The 17,118-nt window shown below is 37.6% G+C and overlaps 1 protein-coding gene across 2 annotated transcripts in view; it reads left to right on the top strand.

Moving 5' to 3' along the window:
* EXOC6B (exocyst complex component 6B) overlaps positions 1 to 17,118 on the top strand; it is a 711,196-nt gene that overhangs the window by 428,961 nt on the left and 265,117 nt on the right. For both annotated transcript variants that reach the window (XM_082672238.1, XM_082672239.1), the window contains one exon: positions 4,286 to 4,465. In XM_082672238.1, the coding sequence (XP_082528364.1) occupies positions 4,286 to 4,465 (180 nt within the window). The remainder of the gene's footprint in view (positions 1 to 4,285; positions 4,466 to 17,118) is intronic.

The following is a 17,118-nucleotide window of genomic DNA, read 5'->3' as shown; positions in this document are numbered from 1 at the left end:
ATAACAATGTGACTATAGTTGATTACACTATTGTATAAATGATAATTGCTAAGAGAGTAGAACTTCAGTGTTCTCACCAAAACAAACAAAAAAAAAAGTAAATATGTGAGATGATAGCTGTGTTAATTAACTTGATGTCGGGAATCCTTTTGCAGTGTATACCTATATTTAGTCATTATGTTTTTCATTTTAAATATCTGACAACTTGGCAGTTATACACTAATTAAGCTGAAAGAAATTCTACCTAATATTTAAAGATGAAATTTCACCACTTCTCTATAATATTTTCCAGGAAATAGAAGCAGAGAGAATACTATGTAACTCACTCTATGAGGCTAGCATTACCATAATACCAGCCAGACATCGCAGGAGAGGAAAGCTACAGACTAATATTTCTCATGAACTTAGATGCAGAATCCTCAACAAAATATTATGAAATTGAATCCAACAATGTATCAGAATTATATACTACCACCAAGTGGGTCTGCAAGACTTACTCAACATCAAATATCAAGTATTGTAATTCATCACATTAATGGGCTAAAGAAGAACAATCATAGAATCATATTAATAGATATAGAAAATGCATTTGACAAAATCCAACACCTGTTCATGATAAAAACCTCTCAGCTAACTATAATAGAAGGGGAATGCCCTCAACTTGGTAAAGAACATCTACAAAAGTCCTACAAATAACATCATACCTGATAGTGAGAAACTAGAAACTTTCCTGCTAAAATCATGAAAAAGGCCGGAATGTCCTTTTATACCACTCTTATTCAACATTCAGTAAGCCATGAAATAAAAGACTTACAGACTGGGAAGACAGAGATAAAACTGACTTAGTTTACAGATGACATGATTGTCTAAGTAGAAAATATGAAAGAATTAACAATAACAAAAAGACTGCTGGAAGTAATAAATGAATGTAGCAAGGTTCAGCATATAAAATTGGTATACAAAAGTTATTTGCTTTATCATTATACCAGTAACAAATAACTGGAGTTTGTAATTAAAAACATAATGCTATTTACATTAACATTGAAAAAAGAAATAGATATAAACCTAACAAGATAAACAATATCGATGTGAGAAAACCTGTAAAACTCTGATAAAAAGTAATCAAAGAAGTAAGATCTAAATAAGTGGAGATATGTTCCATATTCGTGGATAAGAAGATTCAATATTTTATCAAGATATCAGTTCTTTTCAACTTAATCTAAAGATTCAGTCCCAGTCCAAATTCCAGCAACTCATTTTGTGGATATTGACATATTGTTTCTGAAGTTTATGTGGAGAGGCAAAACACCCAGAATAGTCAACACAATATTGACGGAGAAGAACAATGTTGGAGAACTGACACTACCTGACTTCAAGACTTATTATAAAGCTACAGTTATCAAGACAGTGTGGTATTGGGAAAAAAAAAAAAAAAAAAAAAAAAAAAACAAAACGATAATTAGGTCAAGGGAACAACATAGGAGCCCAGAAATAGACTCTCGCAAATATAGTCAACTGATTGTTGACATGCAGTAAACTCAGTTTAATGGAGAAATGAAAGTGTTTTCAATAAATGTTGAAACAACTCGACATCCATCTGCAAAAAAGAAAAAAAAATGAACCTAGACACAGATGTTACACTTTAAAATTGAGTTAAAAATTTGAGTTTGAGTTAAACTCAAAAAAAATTGAGTTAATTGAGTTAAAAATTAACTCAAAGGGGATCACAGACTTACGTGTGAAACACAGCACTATAAAACTCTTAGAAGATAACATAAGGGAAAATGTTGGTAACCTTGGGTTTCACTATGACTTAAGGTACAGCAACCAGAACACAGTCCATCAAAGAAAATACTGATAAGATGGACTTCATTAAAATGAAAAACTTCTGCTGTAGAAAAGACACTGTTAAAAGAATGAAAAGAAGGAGAAAATGTTTGTAAAATGCATATCTAATAAAGGACATATCCAAAATATACAAAGAATGGGTAAAAGTCAACAATAAGAAAATTAAAAAGTGGGTTTAATGTGGGCTCACTTTAAGAATGGGCAAAAGATCTGAATAGATACCACACCAAAGGATGGAGAGGGAGTTATAAGTTAAAACAACAGTGATACCATTGTACAACTCTTAAAAAGACTAAAACTGAAAACACTGACAACAAATGCTGGAGCAATAGCAGCTCTCATTCATTGCTGGTGCTAATACAAAATGGTAATGTTATTTTGGAAGACAATTTGTCAGTTTCTTATAAGGCTAAACAGAAATAGTCTTCCCATGCAATTCACCAGTCATGCGTCTTGGTAACTATCCAAGTGAATTGAAATGTTAAGCTACACAAAAACTTACACATAAATCATTACAGTAGCATTATTCAAAATTGACTACACTTAGAAGCTATCAAGATGTCCTTCAATAGGTAAATGGATAAACAAACTATGATACATCCTGACAATGGAATATTATTCAGTGATGAAAAGGAATGAATATCAAGCCATAGAAAGACATGGAGGAAAATTAACTGCACATTGCTAAGTAAAATAAGCCAATCAGCTACATACATGGTTCCCAGTATAAGACATTGTAGAAAGGCAAAGTTCTGGAGAAAGTAAAAAGATGGTTTGTTTCCAGGATTTGGGGGATGAGCAAGGGAGGGATGGATAGAGTAGAGTGGATTTTTATGACAAGAAAACTATTCTGTACGATTCTGTAATAGTGAATACATGACATTATCCATTTATAAGTACCCATGGAACTGTACAACACAAATAGTAAACCCTGATGCAAGCTGTGAACTTTAGTTAATAATAAAATATCAATATCAGTTCATCTATTGTAACAAATGTTCCACACTAATGCAAGGTTTTTTAAATAGGGGAAACAGTGGGAGGGGGATGGCGGGCAGTATCTGGAAATGCTCTGTACTTTCTGCTCAATTTTTCTTTAAGCCCAGATTTCTAGAAAATAATGTTTATTAATTAAAAGAAAACTTAGTAAAATGGGAATTCAAGGACAATATTAAATTATCATACAAGTAAGTAAATATGTAAGCAGAGAAATGCTCTTAGAACTGTGTTCATATAAGTAAACATAGTCAATGCCTATATTATAGTATGTAAATACCTGTAAAATTATGCAGCCATTAAAAAGGTGAAAATGGAGAGGCGGGTATGAGTTCGAGTAAAGTTTTGGGGGTAGAATTTATAGGACACCGTGCCTATGAAGGAATGAATGGAATCTAATATGTTGCTTAAATCTCTGCCTTGGCCTGAAATAAACAGGTGAAGAGTGGGAATTATGATTATTCTTGTCCTGGACTTACAATATTCAAAGTTTCTGTGAGCCATAATGCAGGAAACAATCAGAAATATGGGTCTTTAAGAAGAAAGGGTTTGGACAGATATAGTGGAAGCCATAGGAGGTGATGAAATCATCCAGCGGAAGTGAGAGGATTAGAGGCCAGAAAAGTAAAAGTAAAACTATGTCCTGAAAGCCAACAGAGAACAGGGTAAGATGAGACTGAAAAATGGATATTGGATATGGTAGCCTGGCGGTCATGGATTACCCTGGACCAGTCCATGTTGATGGATTGTTAGATTGCAGCGTAGACTGTTTTCTCCTAAAAATGTTTTTCTTGGAGCTTTAGTCCCATAACACTTCTTAGAGCCTTTTATATGCCAGTGTAAATCAAGACTCTTTTAAACTGGGGTTCTCAGACTTAATTGATCTAGGAACTTTTTTGCTGTCATTTAAGCATTTTTCAGGACTGTTGTTAATTAGAGCATATTTTAGGAAATGTGTGCCAATCTTTGAAGAAACTTGATTATAAAGAATCTAGAAAGGTAGGATAGTAACTAGTGGGAACATACAGCATTAAATTAGAAACTTCAGGATACTTAAAATAAGCAAAGTGAAGAGACTAGCAACTATAAGAGAGGTTGATATTGCAGGAAGGGAGGTTCTTGGAATTCCAGAAGAGAAGAAAGAGAACAGGATCCTGAGAATGAGTGTAGTTTTAAACATAGGTAAGAAGGTACAGGATGCAGATAGCTGAGGGCAGTGAAGGCAGTTTCTCTATTTGGTGAATCAATATAATAATTTGTCTTGCAGATACAAAATAGAAAGGACTCTACTGAGCTTTTGAAAACAAGAAAAATTAATGGAGACTGTGATATTATTTGATATTCTCAATTATGTTACTTAGTTTGAGATGTCTCCAAGCAGAGATTTCTGCTTTGCTTATACTGGAATTTTGAATGACTATTCAAATTTCGTATTTCACAGGATGCCAGACATGCAGCTGAAGAAGAGATTTATACCAACTTAAACCAGAAGATTGACCAGTTTCTACAGCTGGCTGACTATGACTGGATGACAGGAGATTTGGGCAACAAAGCTAGTGATTACCTAGTAGACCTCATTGCCTTTCTCCGTAGCACCTTTGCTGTCTTCACACACCTTCCTGTAAGTGACCATTGCTTTTACTTTGTCCATCATATAGAAAAAAGGTTTCTTAAAATCTAGATTGGTAAAATATGTTTGTTTCTGCTTTAACTAGCCAGAAAGCTGTGGATATAAAAGCTCACACTATAATTATCATCCCTTAACAAGATTTAAAGACCTCTTTCTCATTTTCTCATTGACATTTGCATTTTGTTTATTCTGGAAATGGTTCCTAATATTATGCTACTTATATCCCTCCTAACTTCAAGGTAATTAGTACAAACATATAATGAATGCCTTGGTAGAAGTAGAATAGAAAATTAGGAGTTAGAATTTTAGATATGTATTTTTTAATTCTAGAATGTCCATTTAAATTTTTTTATATCCTCAAATTTCTGGTGAAATTCTCCATCCTTTTTCCAATTTGTCTATCTTTTCTCTATTTTCTTGAGCATATTTATCACAGACTTTTAAAAATTGAAGTATAGTTGATTTACAATATTATATTAGGGACTTCCCTGGCAGTCCAGTGGTTACGACTCTGTGCTCCCAATTCAAGGGACATGGGTTTGATCCCTCGTCAGGGAACTAAAATCCCAAATGCCTCACGGTGCAGCCAAAAAAAAAAGTTACAATATTATATTAGTTTCAGGTGTACAGCATAGTGATTCAGTATTTTTACAGATTTTACTCCAGTAAAAGTTATTATGAAATAATGGCTATAATTCCATGTGCTATATGATATATCCTTGTTGCTTATCTATTTTATACATAGTAGTTTTGTATCTCTTAATCCCTTTCTCCTGTCTTGCCCCTACCTCTTTCCCTCTTTTCTGTTGTTTCTTGATCTTTATTTTATTTATTTCCTCTCTAATCTTTATTATTTCCTTCCTTCTGATGACTTTGGCCTTTGTCTTTTTCTAATTTCTTTAAGTGGTTGGTTAGGTACTTTATTTGAGGTTTTACGTATTTCTTGAGGAAGGCCTGTATTGCTATAAACTTCCCCCTTAGAACTGCTTTTGCTGCACCTCATAGATTTTGGAGTGTTGTGTTTCCTTTTTCCTTTGTCTCAACGTATTTTCTGATTTCCTCTTTGATTTCTTCATTGACCAGGTGGTTTTTTAGTAGCATGTTGTTTAGTCTCCACATGTTCATGCTTTTCCCCATTTTTCTTCCTGTAATTGAGTTCTAATTTTATACCATTGTAGTGGGGGAAAATGCTTGATATTAATATCTATCTCCTTAAATTTGTTCAGCCTTATTTTGTGGCCCAGTGTGTGATCTGTCCTGGAGAATGTTCCATGTGCACTTGAAAGGAATGTGTATTCTGCTGTTTTTGGATGAAATGTCCTGTAGATATCTTTTAAGTTTAACTGTTCAAGTGTGTCATTTAAGACCACTGTTATATGATTGATTTTCTGTCTGGATCATATGTTCATTGATGTAAGTGAGGTATGAAAGTTCCCTATTGTTATGGTATTGTCATCAATTTCTCCCTCTATGTCTGTGAATATTTGCTTTATATATTTAGGTGCCCCTAATATTACACTGAGTGTAATATCCTTGTCTTGTATTGATCCCTTTATCATCATATAATGCCCTTCTTTGTCTTTTGTGATAGCTTTGTTTGAAAGTCTATTTTGTCTGAAGCGAGTATTGTTACCCCGGCTTTCTTATTGTTCCCATTTGCGTAAAATATCTTTTTTCATTTCCTCACCTTCTTTGTGTATGTGAGTTTCTTAGGCGACATATAGAAGGGTCTTGTTTTTTCATTTAATCAGCCACCCTGTGTCCTTTGAGGGAGCATTTGTCCATTGATATTTAAAGTAATTATTAATAGTATGTACTTATTGCCATTTTGTCACTTATTTTCTGCTTGTTCATGTAGGTCTTCTCTGTTCATTTTTTCTTCTCTTTGTTTCTTCCCTTGTGGTTTTGTTGATTTTCTTTAGTAGTATATACCAGAGAACTCCTAGATGTTTTCATTTTTTACAATTTGCTCTTTTCTTTTGCTGTTCTGATTGGGTGATTTACATTATTCTACCAGATCATTATGCATTCTTCTGTATCACTTAGTTTGCTATTCATTCCTCCTAGTGTGCTTTTAATTTCAGCTGTTGAATTCTTCATTTCTGATTGGGTCTTTTAAAATACTTTCTAGTTTCTTATTAAAGTTATTAGTGTATAGATAGATTCTTTCCCCTAATTCAGTTAACATTTTTTATAACCAATGGTTTGAATTCTTCTTCAGGTAAATCGTTTATTTATGTTTCATTTTTTTTTCAGCTGTTTTTTCTTGCTCTTTCAATTGAGAACAGTTCTTCTGCCATTGCATTTTGCTTAACTTTCTCTGTGTCTATGAGTTTAGGTGAAACAGTTACCTATTGTGGTCTTGAAGGGGTGTTCTTATGTGGCAGCATCCCTATGTGTGCCCAGTGCCTTTGGTGGGAGAGCTGGATTTGGTGTGGAAACAAGTCACATCTTTCCTCAGGATGTGCTGGTAGCTATCAGCTTGGTAGGGAGTGGGGCTAGAGATGGAGGAGCTAGAGCTGGCACCAGGTGTGAAGTGGGACTTCCCCTCTGCTCAATGGCCATGACCACCCTATGAGGGGTGGGGTCTGATCCCAAATTCCTGGAGCAGAAGCCCTGAGGGTCTGGCCTGGGCCAGCTCTGTTTCCTTTGTGCTTCCCCCTTTTTCCACACTGAGAGCCTTGCCCAAGTGGCGGGAAGTGCTGAAGTAAGTTGGGTCCATAGGGTCTCTTGGCCTGTGTTGATTGCAGACAGAGGTTCAAGCTGTCTCTGATACACTGCCTGTATAGGTTCCCACAATTGTTTCCCTCACAGCTGGTTACTGCCCCCGTCCCTGCTGCCCCTGCCCTGTTGTGGAACCACACTATAGAGCTGTTGTTGTCTATGTGGACTTTCAGTATCAGGAGTTGAGCTATGTTCGAGTGCTGCCATCAGAGATTTGGGCTGCTTGTGATGTTCTGCTTGAGTAAGCATTAACAATGACCCCAATCCCACCCAGGCTCCGCCCAAAGACCAGGTTGTCTCTGCATCCCAAGATCGAGTTTTCTCCCTGGTCATGACCACCCCAGATTTAATGCCCTGCTGCGACATGGAGTGAGCAGCACTGGTGCATTGGCTCGGCTCAGGCTGAGGCACGCACTGAGGCGGTTGTGGGAAACCTGGCAGCCACTAGAGCAGAACTCTTTCCACCCTGCCTTGAGGGCAACCCAGCACTCATGTGCTCTTCATGAGCAGTGTTCAGGCTTCCCACTACCCCCCTGTTAGTCCCAGTGGTCCTCCAACCAGCCAAGGAGTCTTGTCTCTCCTGCACAGGACCCCAGACTTGGGCATCCAATCTGTGGCTCTCACCACTCACTCCCCAGGGCAGGTGTCCACCCATGTATTCTTCCTGTTACTCTGAGTCACCTCCCAGGAACACAGGGCCCAACCCGGTCACGTTCTTCCCATTCTGCCTGACTACCTGTGTATCTTTCTTACAGCCTTGTTTGTACCGGATTCCTTCTGCCAGTTTCCAGTTAGTTTTCAGTGAGAATTGTTCAACATGTAGATGTATTTTGATGAGTTCATGGGGAAATGTGAGCTCCATGTCCTCTTAATCCACTATCCTGATCCTCCTCTACAGTTCTTTTAAAGACATTTATTAATGCCTATGTGTAGTTCACCTACATATTGGTTCGATTTGTTTCTGAGGTTTTGGTTTTTCGGTTTTTTTGCTGTTGTTTTCAGTCATATGGTCCTATCTCTTCCTACCATTTTTTGGTATATATTAGACATTGTCTTTAAAATATGTAGAGGTTCCAAATGATATCAACAGCCACCAGAATCAATTCATCCTTTCCCTTACTAAGTAGCTAGAATGAGTGGGTGGGTTGTGGTTTGGGCCTTATCATCTTAATCCAATCATGGATTGATCAGGGTTGAGCTTGGGTTGCAGTTGTAATGTACCTTTGGTTTACCTTTTTAAAATTTAATTTAATTTAATTTTTTAACATCTTTATTGGAGTATAATTGCTTTACAATGGTGTGTTAGTTTCTGCTGTATAACAAAGTGAATCAGCTATACATATACATATATCCCCATATCTCTTCCCTCTTGCATCTCCCTCCCTCCCACCCTCCCTATGCCACCCCTCTAGGGGGTCACAAAGCACCAAGCTGATCTCCCTGTGCTATGCAGCTGCTTCCCACTAGATATCAGCTTTACATTTGGTAGTGTATATATATCCATGCCACTCTCTCACTTTGTCCCAGCTTCCCCTTCCCCTTCCTCATGTCTTCAAGTCCATTGTCTAGTAGGTCTGCGTGTTTATTCCTGTCTTGCCCCTAGGTTCTTCATGACCTTTTTTTTTTTTTTTAGCTTCTATATATATGTGTTACCATATGGTATTTGTTTTTCTCTTTCTGACTTACTTCACTCTGTATGACGGACTCTAGGTCCATCCACCTCACTACAAATAACTCAATTTCGTTTCCTTTTATGGCTGAATTATATTCCATTGTATATATGTGCCATATCTTTTTTATCTATTCATCTGTCGATGGACACTTAGGTTGCTTCCATGTCCTGGCTATTGGAAATAGAGCTGCAATGAACATTGTGGTTCATGACTCTTTTTGAATTATGGTTTTCCCAGGGATATACCCAGTAGTTGGATTGCTGGGTCATATGGTAGTTTTATTTTTAGTTTTTTAAGGAGCCTCCATACTGTTCTCCATAGTGGCTGTATCAATTTACATTCCCACCAACAGTGCAAGAGGGTTCCCTTTTCTCCACACCCTCTCCAGCATTTATTGTTTGTAGACTTTTTGATGATGGCTATTCTGACTGGTGTGAGGTGATACCTCATTGTAGTTTTGATTTACATTTCTCTTATGATTAATGGTGTTGAGCATTCTTTCATGTGTTTGTTGGCACTCTGTATATCTTCTTTGGAGAAATGTCTATTTAGGTCTTCTGCCCATTTTTGGATTGGGTTGTTTTTTTGATATTGAGCTGCATGAGCTGCTTGTAAATTTTGGAGATTAATCCTTTGTCAGTTGCTCCATTTGCAAATATTTTCTCCCATTCTGAGGGTTATCTTTTTGTCTTATTTATGGTTTCCTTTTCTGTGAAAAAGCTTTTGAGTTTCATTAGGTCCCGTTTGTTTCTTTTTATTTCCATTTCTCTAGGAGGTGGGTCAAAAAGGATCTTGCTGTGATTTATGTCATAGATGTTCTGCCTATGTTTTCCTCTAAGAGTTTGATAGTTTCTGGCCTTATATTTAGGTCTTTAATCCATTTTGAGTTTCTTTTTGTGTATGGTGTTAGGGAGTTTTCTAACTTCATTTTTTTACATGTAGCTGTCCAGTTTTCCCAGCACCACTTACTTATTGAAGAGGCTGTATTTTCTCTGTTGTATCTTCTTGCCTCCTGTATCAAATATAAGGTGACCATATGTGTGTGGGGTTATCTCTGGGCTTTCTATCCTGTTCCATTGATCTATATTTCTGTTTTTTTGCTTGTACCATACTGTCTTGATTACTGTAGCTTTGTAGTATAGTCTGAAGTCAGGGAGCCTGATTCCTCCAGCTCCATTTTTCTTTCTCAAGATTGCTTTGGCTATTCGGGGTCTTTTTGTTTCCATACAAATTGTGAAATTTTTTGTTCTAGTTCTGTGAAAAATGCCAGTGGTAGTTTGATAGGAATTGCACTGAATCTGTAGATTGCTTTGGGTAGTAGAGTCGTTTTCACAATGTTGATTCTTCCAATCCAAGAACATGGTATATCTCTCCATCTGTTTGTATCATATTTAATTTCTTTCATCAGTGTTTTATAGTTTGCTGAGTACAGGTGTTTTGTCTCCTCAGGTAGGTGTATTCCTCGGTATTTTATTCTTTTTGTTGCAGTGGTAAACGGGAGTGTTTCCTTAATTTCACTTTCAGATTTTTCATAATTAGTATTTGGAATGCAAGAGATTTCTGTGCATTTATTTTGTATCCTACTACTTTACCAAATTCATTGATTAACTGTAGTAGTTTTCTGGTAGGATCTTTAGGATTCTCTGTGTATAGTATCACATCATCTGCAAACAGTGACAGCTTTACTTCTTCTTTTCCGATTTGGATTCCTTTTATTTCTTCTTCTTCTCTGATTGCTGTGGCTAAAACTTCCAAAACAATGTTGAATAATAGGGGTGAGAGTGGGCAACCTTGTCTTTTTCCTGATCTTAGTGGAAATGGTTTCAGTTTTTCACCATTGAGGATGATTTGGCTGTGGGTTTGTCATATATGGCCTTTATTATGTTGAGGTAAGTTCCCTCTATGCCTACTTTCTGGAGTGTTTTTATCATAAATTGGTGTTGAAGTTTGTTGAAACCTTTTTCTGCGTCTATTGAGATGATCATATGGTTTTTATTCTTCACTTTGTTAATATGGTGTATCATGTTGATTGATTTGCATATATTGAAGAATCCTTGCATTCCTGGGATAAATCCCACTTGACCATGGTGTATGATCCTTTTCATGTGCTGTAGGATTTTGTTTGCTAGTATTTTGTTGAAGATTTTTGCAGCTATGTTCATCAGTGATATTGGCCTGTAGTTTTCTTTCCTTGTGATATCTTTGTCTGGTTTTGGTATCACGGTGATGGTGTCCTCATAGGATAAGTTTGGGAGTGTTCCTCCCTCTGCTATATTTTGGAAGAATTTGAGAAGGATAGGTGTTATCTCTTCTCTAAATGTTTGATAGAATTCACCTGTGAAGCCATCTGGTCCTGGGCTTTTGTTTGTTAGAAGATTTTTAATCACAGTTTCAATTTCAGTGCTTGTGATTGGTCTGTTTATATTTTCTATTTCTTCCTGGTTCAGTCTCCAAAGGTTGTGCTTTTCTAAGAATTTGTTCATTTCTTCCAGGTTGTCCATTTTTTTGGCATATAGCTGCTTATAGTAATCTCTCATGATCCTTTGTATTTCTTCAGTGTCAGTTGTTACTTCTTTTTCACTTGTAATTCTGTTGATTTGAGTCTTCTCCCTTTTGTTCTTGATGAGGCTGGCTATGGTTTATCAATTTTGTTTATCTTCTCAAAGAACCAGCTTTTAGTTTTATTGATCTTTGCTATTGTTTCCTTCGTTTCTTTTTCATTTATTTCTGATCTGATCTTTATGATTTTGTTCCTTCTGCTAACGTTGGGGGTTTTTTGTTCTTTCTCTAATTGCTTTAGGAGTAAGGTTAGGTTGTTTATTTGAGATGTTTCTTGTTTCTTAAGGTAGGATTGTATTGCTATAAACTTCCCTCTTAGAACTTCTTTTGCCGCATCCCATAGGTTTTGGGTCATCGTATTTTCATTGTCATTTGTTTCTAGGTATTTTTTGATTTCCTCGTTTATTTCTTCAGTGATCTCTTGGTTATTAAATAGTGTATTGTTTAGCCTCCATGTGTTTGTGTCTTTTCCAGATTTTTTCCAGTAATTGATATCCAGTCTCATAGTGTTGTGGTCAGAAAAGATACTTGATACGAATTCATTTTTCTTAAATTTACCAAGGCTTGGTTTGTGACCCAAGATATGATCTATCCTGGAGAATGTTCCATGAGCACTTTAGAAGGAAGTATATTCTGTTGTTTTTGGATGGAATGTCCTATAAATATCAAAGAAGTCCATCTTGTCTAATGAATCATTTAAAGCTTGTGTTTCCTTATTTATTTTCATTTTGTATGATCTGTCCATTGGTGAAAGTGAGGTGTTAAATTCCCCTAGTATCATTGTGTTACTGTCAGTTTCCCCTTTTATGGTTGTTAGCATTTCCCTTATGTATTGAGGTGCTCCTATGTTGGGTGCATAAATATTTACAATTGTTATATCTTCTTCGTCGATTGATCCCTTGATCATTATGTAGTTTCCTTTGTCTCTTGTAATAGTCATTGTTTTAAAGTCTATTTTGTCTGATAGGAGAATTGCTACTCCAGCTTTCTTTTGATTTCCATTTGCATAGAATATCTTTTTCCATCCCCTCACTTTCAGCCTGTATGTGTCCCTAGGTCTGAGGTGGCTCTCTTGTAGACAGCATATATGCGCTTCTTGTTTTTGTATCCATTCAGCCAGTCTGTGTCTTTTGGTTGGCACATTTAATCCATTTGAGTTTAAGGTAATTATCGATATGTATGTTCCTATTACCATTTTCTTAATTGTTTTGAGTTTGTTATGGTAGGTCTTTTCCTTCTCTTTTGTTCCTGCCTAGAAAAGTTCCTTTAGCTTTTGTTGTAAAGCTGGTTTGGTGGTGCTGAATTCTCTTAGCTTTTGCTTGTCTGTAAAGGTTTTAATTTCTCCATCAGATCTGAATGAGATCCTTGCTGGGTAGAGTAATTTTGGTTGTAGGTTTTTCTGTTTCATCACCTTAAATATGTCCTGCCACTCCCATCTGGCTTGCAGAGTTTCTGCTGAAAGATTAGCTGTTAACCTTATGGGGATTCCATTGTGTGTTATTTGTTGCTTTTCCCTTGCTGCTTTTAATATTTTTTCTTTGTATTTAATTTTTGATAGTTTATTTAATATGTGTCTTCGAATGTTTCTCCTTGGATTTATCCTGTATGGGACTCTCTGTGCTTCCTGGACTTGATTAACTATTTCCTTTCCCATATTAGGGAAATTTTCAAATATAATCTCTTCAAATATTTTCTCAGTCCCTTTCTTTTTCTCCTCATCTTCTGGGACCCCTATAATCCAAATGTTGTTTCATTTAATGTGTCCCAGATGTCTCTGAGAGTGTCCTCAATTCTTTTCATTCTTTTTTCTTTATTCTGCTCTGCAGTAGTTATTTCCACTATTTCATCTTCCAGTTCACTTATCCGTTCTTCTGCGTCAGTTATTCTGCTATTGATTCCTTGTAGAGAATTTTTAATTTCATTTATTGTGTTGTTCATCATTGTTTGTGCTCTAGTTCTTCTAGGTCCTTGTTAAACGTTTCTTGTATTTTCTGTATTCTATTTCCAAGATTTTGGATCATCTTTACTATCATTATTCTGAATTCTTTTTCAGGTAGACTGCCTATTTCCTCTTCATTTGTTAGGTCTGGTGGGTTTTTACCTTGCTCCTTCATCCTCTGTGTGTTTCTCTGTCTTCCTATTTTGCTTAACTTACTGTGTTTGGGATCTCCTTTTCGCAGGCTGCAGGTTCGTAGTTCTCTTGGTTTTGGTTTCTGCCCCCAGTGGCTAAGGTTGGTTCAGTGGGTTGTGTAGGCTTCCTGGTGGAGGGGACTAGTGCCTGTGTTCTGGTGAATGAGGCTGGATCTTGTCTTTCTGGTGGGCAAGTCCACATCTGGTGGTGGTTTTTGGGTGTCTGTGACCTTATTATGATTTTAGGCAGCCTCTGTGGTAATGGGTGGGGTTGTGTTATGTCTTGCTAGTTTCTTGGCATGGGGTGTGCAGCACTGTAGCTTGCTGGTGATTGAGTGGAGCTGGGTCTTGGCGTTGAGACTGGGATGTCTGGGAGATTTTCACCGTTTGATATTACGTGGAGCTGGGAGGTCTCTGGTGGACCAATGTCCTGAACTCGGCTCTCCCATCTCAGAGGCACAGGCCTGATGCCCGGTCGGAGCACCAAGACCCTGTCAGCCACATTGTTCAAAAGAAAAGGGAGAAAAATAGAAAGAAAGAAAATATTAAATAAAATCAAGTTATTAAAATAAAAAATGGAAAATAATTATTACAAATAATAAAAAGAAAGAATGAATGAAGAGAGCAACCAAACCAAAAAATAAATCCACCAATGATAACAAGTGCTAAAAACTTTACTTGAGAAAAAAAAAAAATACGGACAGACAGAACCCTATGACAAATGGTAGGAGCAAAGCTATAGAGACAAAATCACACACAGATGCATACCCATACACACTCACAAAAAGAGAAAAAGGAAAAAAATTTATATATATATCGTTGCTCCCAATGTCCACCACCTCAATTTTGGATGATTCGTTGTGTTTTCAGGTATTCCACAGATGCAGGGTACATCAAGTTGATTGTGGAGATTTAATTTGCTGCTCCTGAGGCTGCATGGAGAAATTTCCCTTTCTGTTCTTTGTCCGCACTGCTCTGGGGTTCAGCTTTGGATTCGGCCCCGCCTTTGTATGTAGGTCGCCTGCGGGCATCTGTTCTTCACTCAGATAGGACGGGGTTAAAGTAGCAGGTGATTAGGGGGCTCTGTCTCACTCAGGCCATGGGGAGGGAGGGGTACAGAATGTGGGGCACAACTGTGGCGGCAGAGGCCGGCATGACGTTGCACCAACCTGAGGTGCGCCTTGCATTCTACCGGGAAATTTGTCCCTGGATCACGGGACCCTGGCAGTGGTGGGCTGCACAGGCTCCCAGGAGGGGAGGTGTGGAGAGTGACCTGTGCTCGCACACAGGCTTCTTGCTGGCTGCAGCAGCAGCCTTAGCATCTCATGCCCGTCTCTGGTGTCCACGGTGATAGGTGCGGCTCACGCCTGTCTCTGGAGCTCGTTTAGGCAGTGCTCTTAATCCCCTCTGCTCACGCACCGCGAAATAACGTGGCAAGGAAAAGTCTCTAGCCTGTTCGGCAGTTCCAGACCTTTTCCCCGACACACTCCCGGCTAGCTATGGCAGACTATCCCCCTTCAGGCTGTGTTCACACAGCCAACCCCAGTCCTCTCCATGGGATCTGACCTCCAAAGCCCGAGACTCAGCTCCCAGCACCCACCCACCCTGGTAGCTGAGTAGACAAGCCTCTCGGGCTGGTGAGTGCTGGTCAGCATGGATCCTCCTTGTGGGAATCTCTCCGCTTTTCTCTCTGCACTGCTGTTGCTGAGCTCTCCTCCATGGCTCAGAAGCTTCCCCCCTCCGCCACCCCAGTCTCTGCCAGTGAAGGGGCTTCCTAGTGTATGGAAACTTTTCCTCCTTCACAGCTCCCTCCCAGTGGTGCAGGTCCCGTCCCTATTCTTTTTTCTCTTTTTTTTCTTTTTTCTTTTGCCCTACCCAGGTACGTGGGGAGTTTCTTGCCTTTTGGGCTGTCTGAGTTCTTCTGCAAGCATTCAGTAGGTGTTCCGTAGGAGTTGTTTCACATATAGATGTATTTCTGATGTATTTGTGGGGAGGAAGGTGATCTCCTTCTTACTCTTCTGCCATCTTGAATGTCTCTTCTGGTTTACCTTTGTTGCTGGGATGTGGGTTTTCTGAGTTTTTAATATGAGCCTGGCACATTATTGTCTCTTCAGTACTGAGAGGACTACGGAAATTTCTCCTTTTCAGATAAACTTATCTCTTCAGCCTTCTGCTTTTTTCAATTTTAGAATTTGGCAAATATCTTGAATAGAAGTCTTACCCATGTCAGCAATTGCCCACAGGAAAAAATGTGGTTAGAGACTGTCAATATCAATTCATTACTCCCTGAAGAGCTTTCAAGCTTCCACCTGAGATTCTCATGAATCCTCCCACTAGTGAGTCTTTTTTTCTCAAACTCTGTGAGACTGCAGGAAATCTTACTTTGCTTTTGAAAGATTTTGGCTTAGACCTTTATTTTCCTCAGCTGTGTAGCTTTAGAATTCAGAAAATGTCTTGAGGAGAAAGCTGGCTCTGAGATCTCTAATTCTGGCACTTTAGCCCCATGGAAGCAACAAAAATTCAGTGATTTTTTTTTTTTTTCACCCTGGTAGCTACTCTCTGCCTGGACCTAACCCAGATTCTTAGTCTGTTTCTGTTCCTAGGTTTGCCAAATGCCTCCAGGGACAGCTTCAGATCCTTAGCTCACCTTTAACAGGTCTGCCTTCTTTGCAATTTTATTCCCTTTAGTTTTCATTGCTTCCCAGCCTTCTGGTGTCTTTAAATATATGTTTTCTCTATTTTTTTTTTTTACTACCTTTTCTAGTTTTGGGTGGGAGTATTGGCCTGTAGAAAACTAGGTCATTTCCTCAAGCTTCATCTTGATACCAAAGCCAGAGAAAGTAGCACAAAAGACAAAACTTACAAACCAATCTCACAATTATGGATGAAAACAAATTTAGCAAGTCAATTCCAAAATATTTTAAGAAAGTAATTTAGCATTAGGATGTAGGATTTAGTTTAGAAATGCAAGGATGGTTTGATATTTAACAATCTAATAATATCACAGTACTAGGTGAAGGAGATAAAGTATATGAACACTTTTATATATTCTAAAAAGACATTGTATAACATCCAGCCTGCATTTCTGATTTTTAAAAAAAGTTACTAAAATACAAGCAATATAATATTTCAATAACATGTTAAAGAGCATCTATGTGAAATTCAGCAGCCACCATAGACTTAGCAGTGGAAACTAAAAACATTTATTTGCATCAACTTCAGAAGAATGGTGAAGATTGTTCTCACCACTGCTTTAGAAGTTTTATCAAATAACTATGGTAAAAAAAAGAATAAATTACCAATAGTACAATGAGCCATGTATCTTATCATTATTCATAGGTTATTATTGTATGGTTGGAAAACTCAAGAAAATCAACTGAAAAATAATTAGGACCAATAATACTTTTGGTTACATGGTACACTTAAAAAACAAATCAGCTTCTCTTATGTTAGCAAACCCTCATATAAGTATTGCCTTAAAAGTGCCCTATTTGCTCTTGAGGCATAAGATATAAGATCTCTGTGAGTAGACTTAACAAGTAATGTATAACACAAATG

This window comes from Grampus griseus (assembly GCF_964374135.1).
Source record: "Grampus griseus genome assembly, chromosome: 15".
NCBI classification, from domain to species: domain Eukaryota; kingdom Metazoa; phylum Chordata; class Mammalia; order Artiodactyla; family Delphinidae; genus Grampus; species Grampus griseus.
This window is presented reverse-complemented; position numbering and strand designations above follow the sequence as displayed.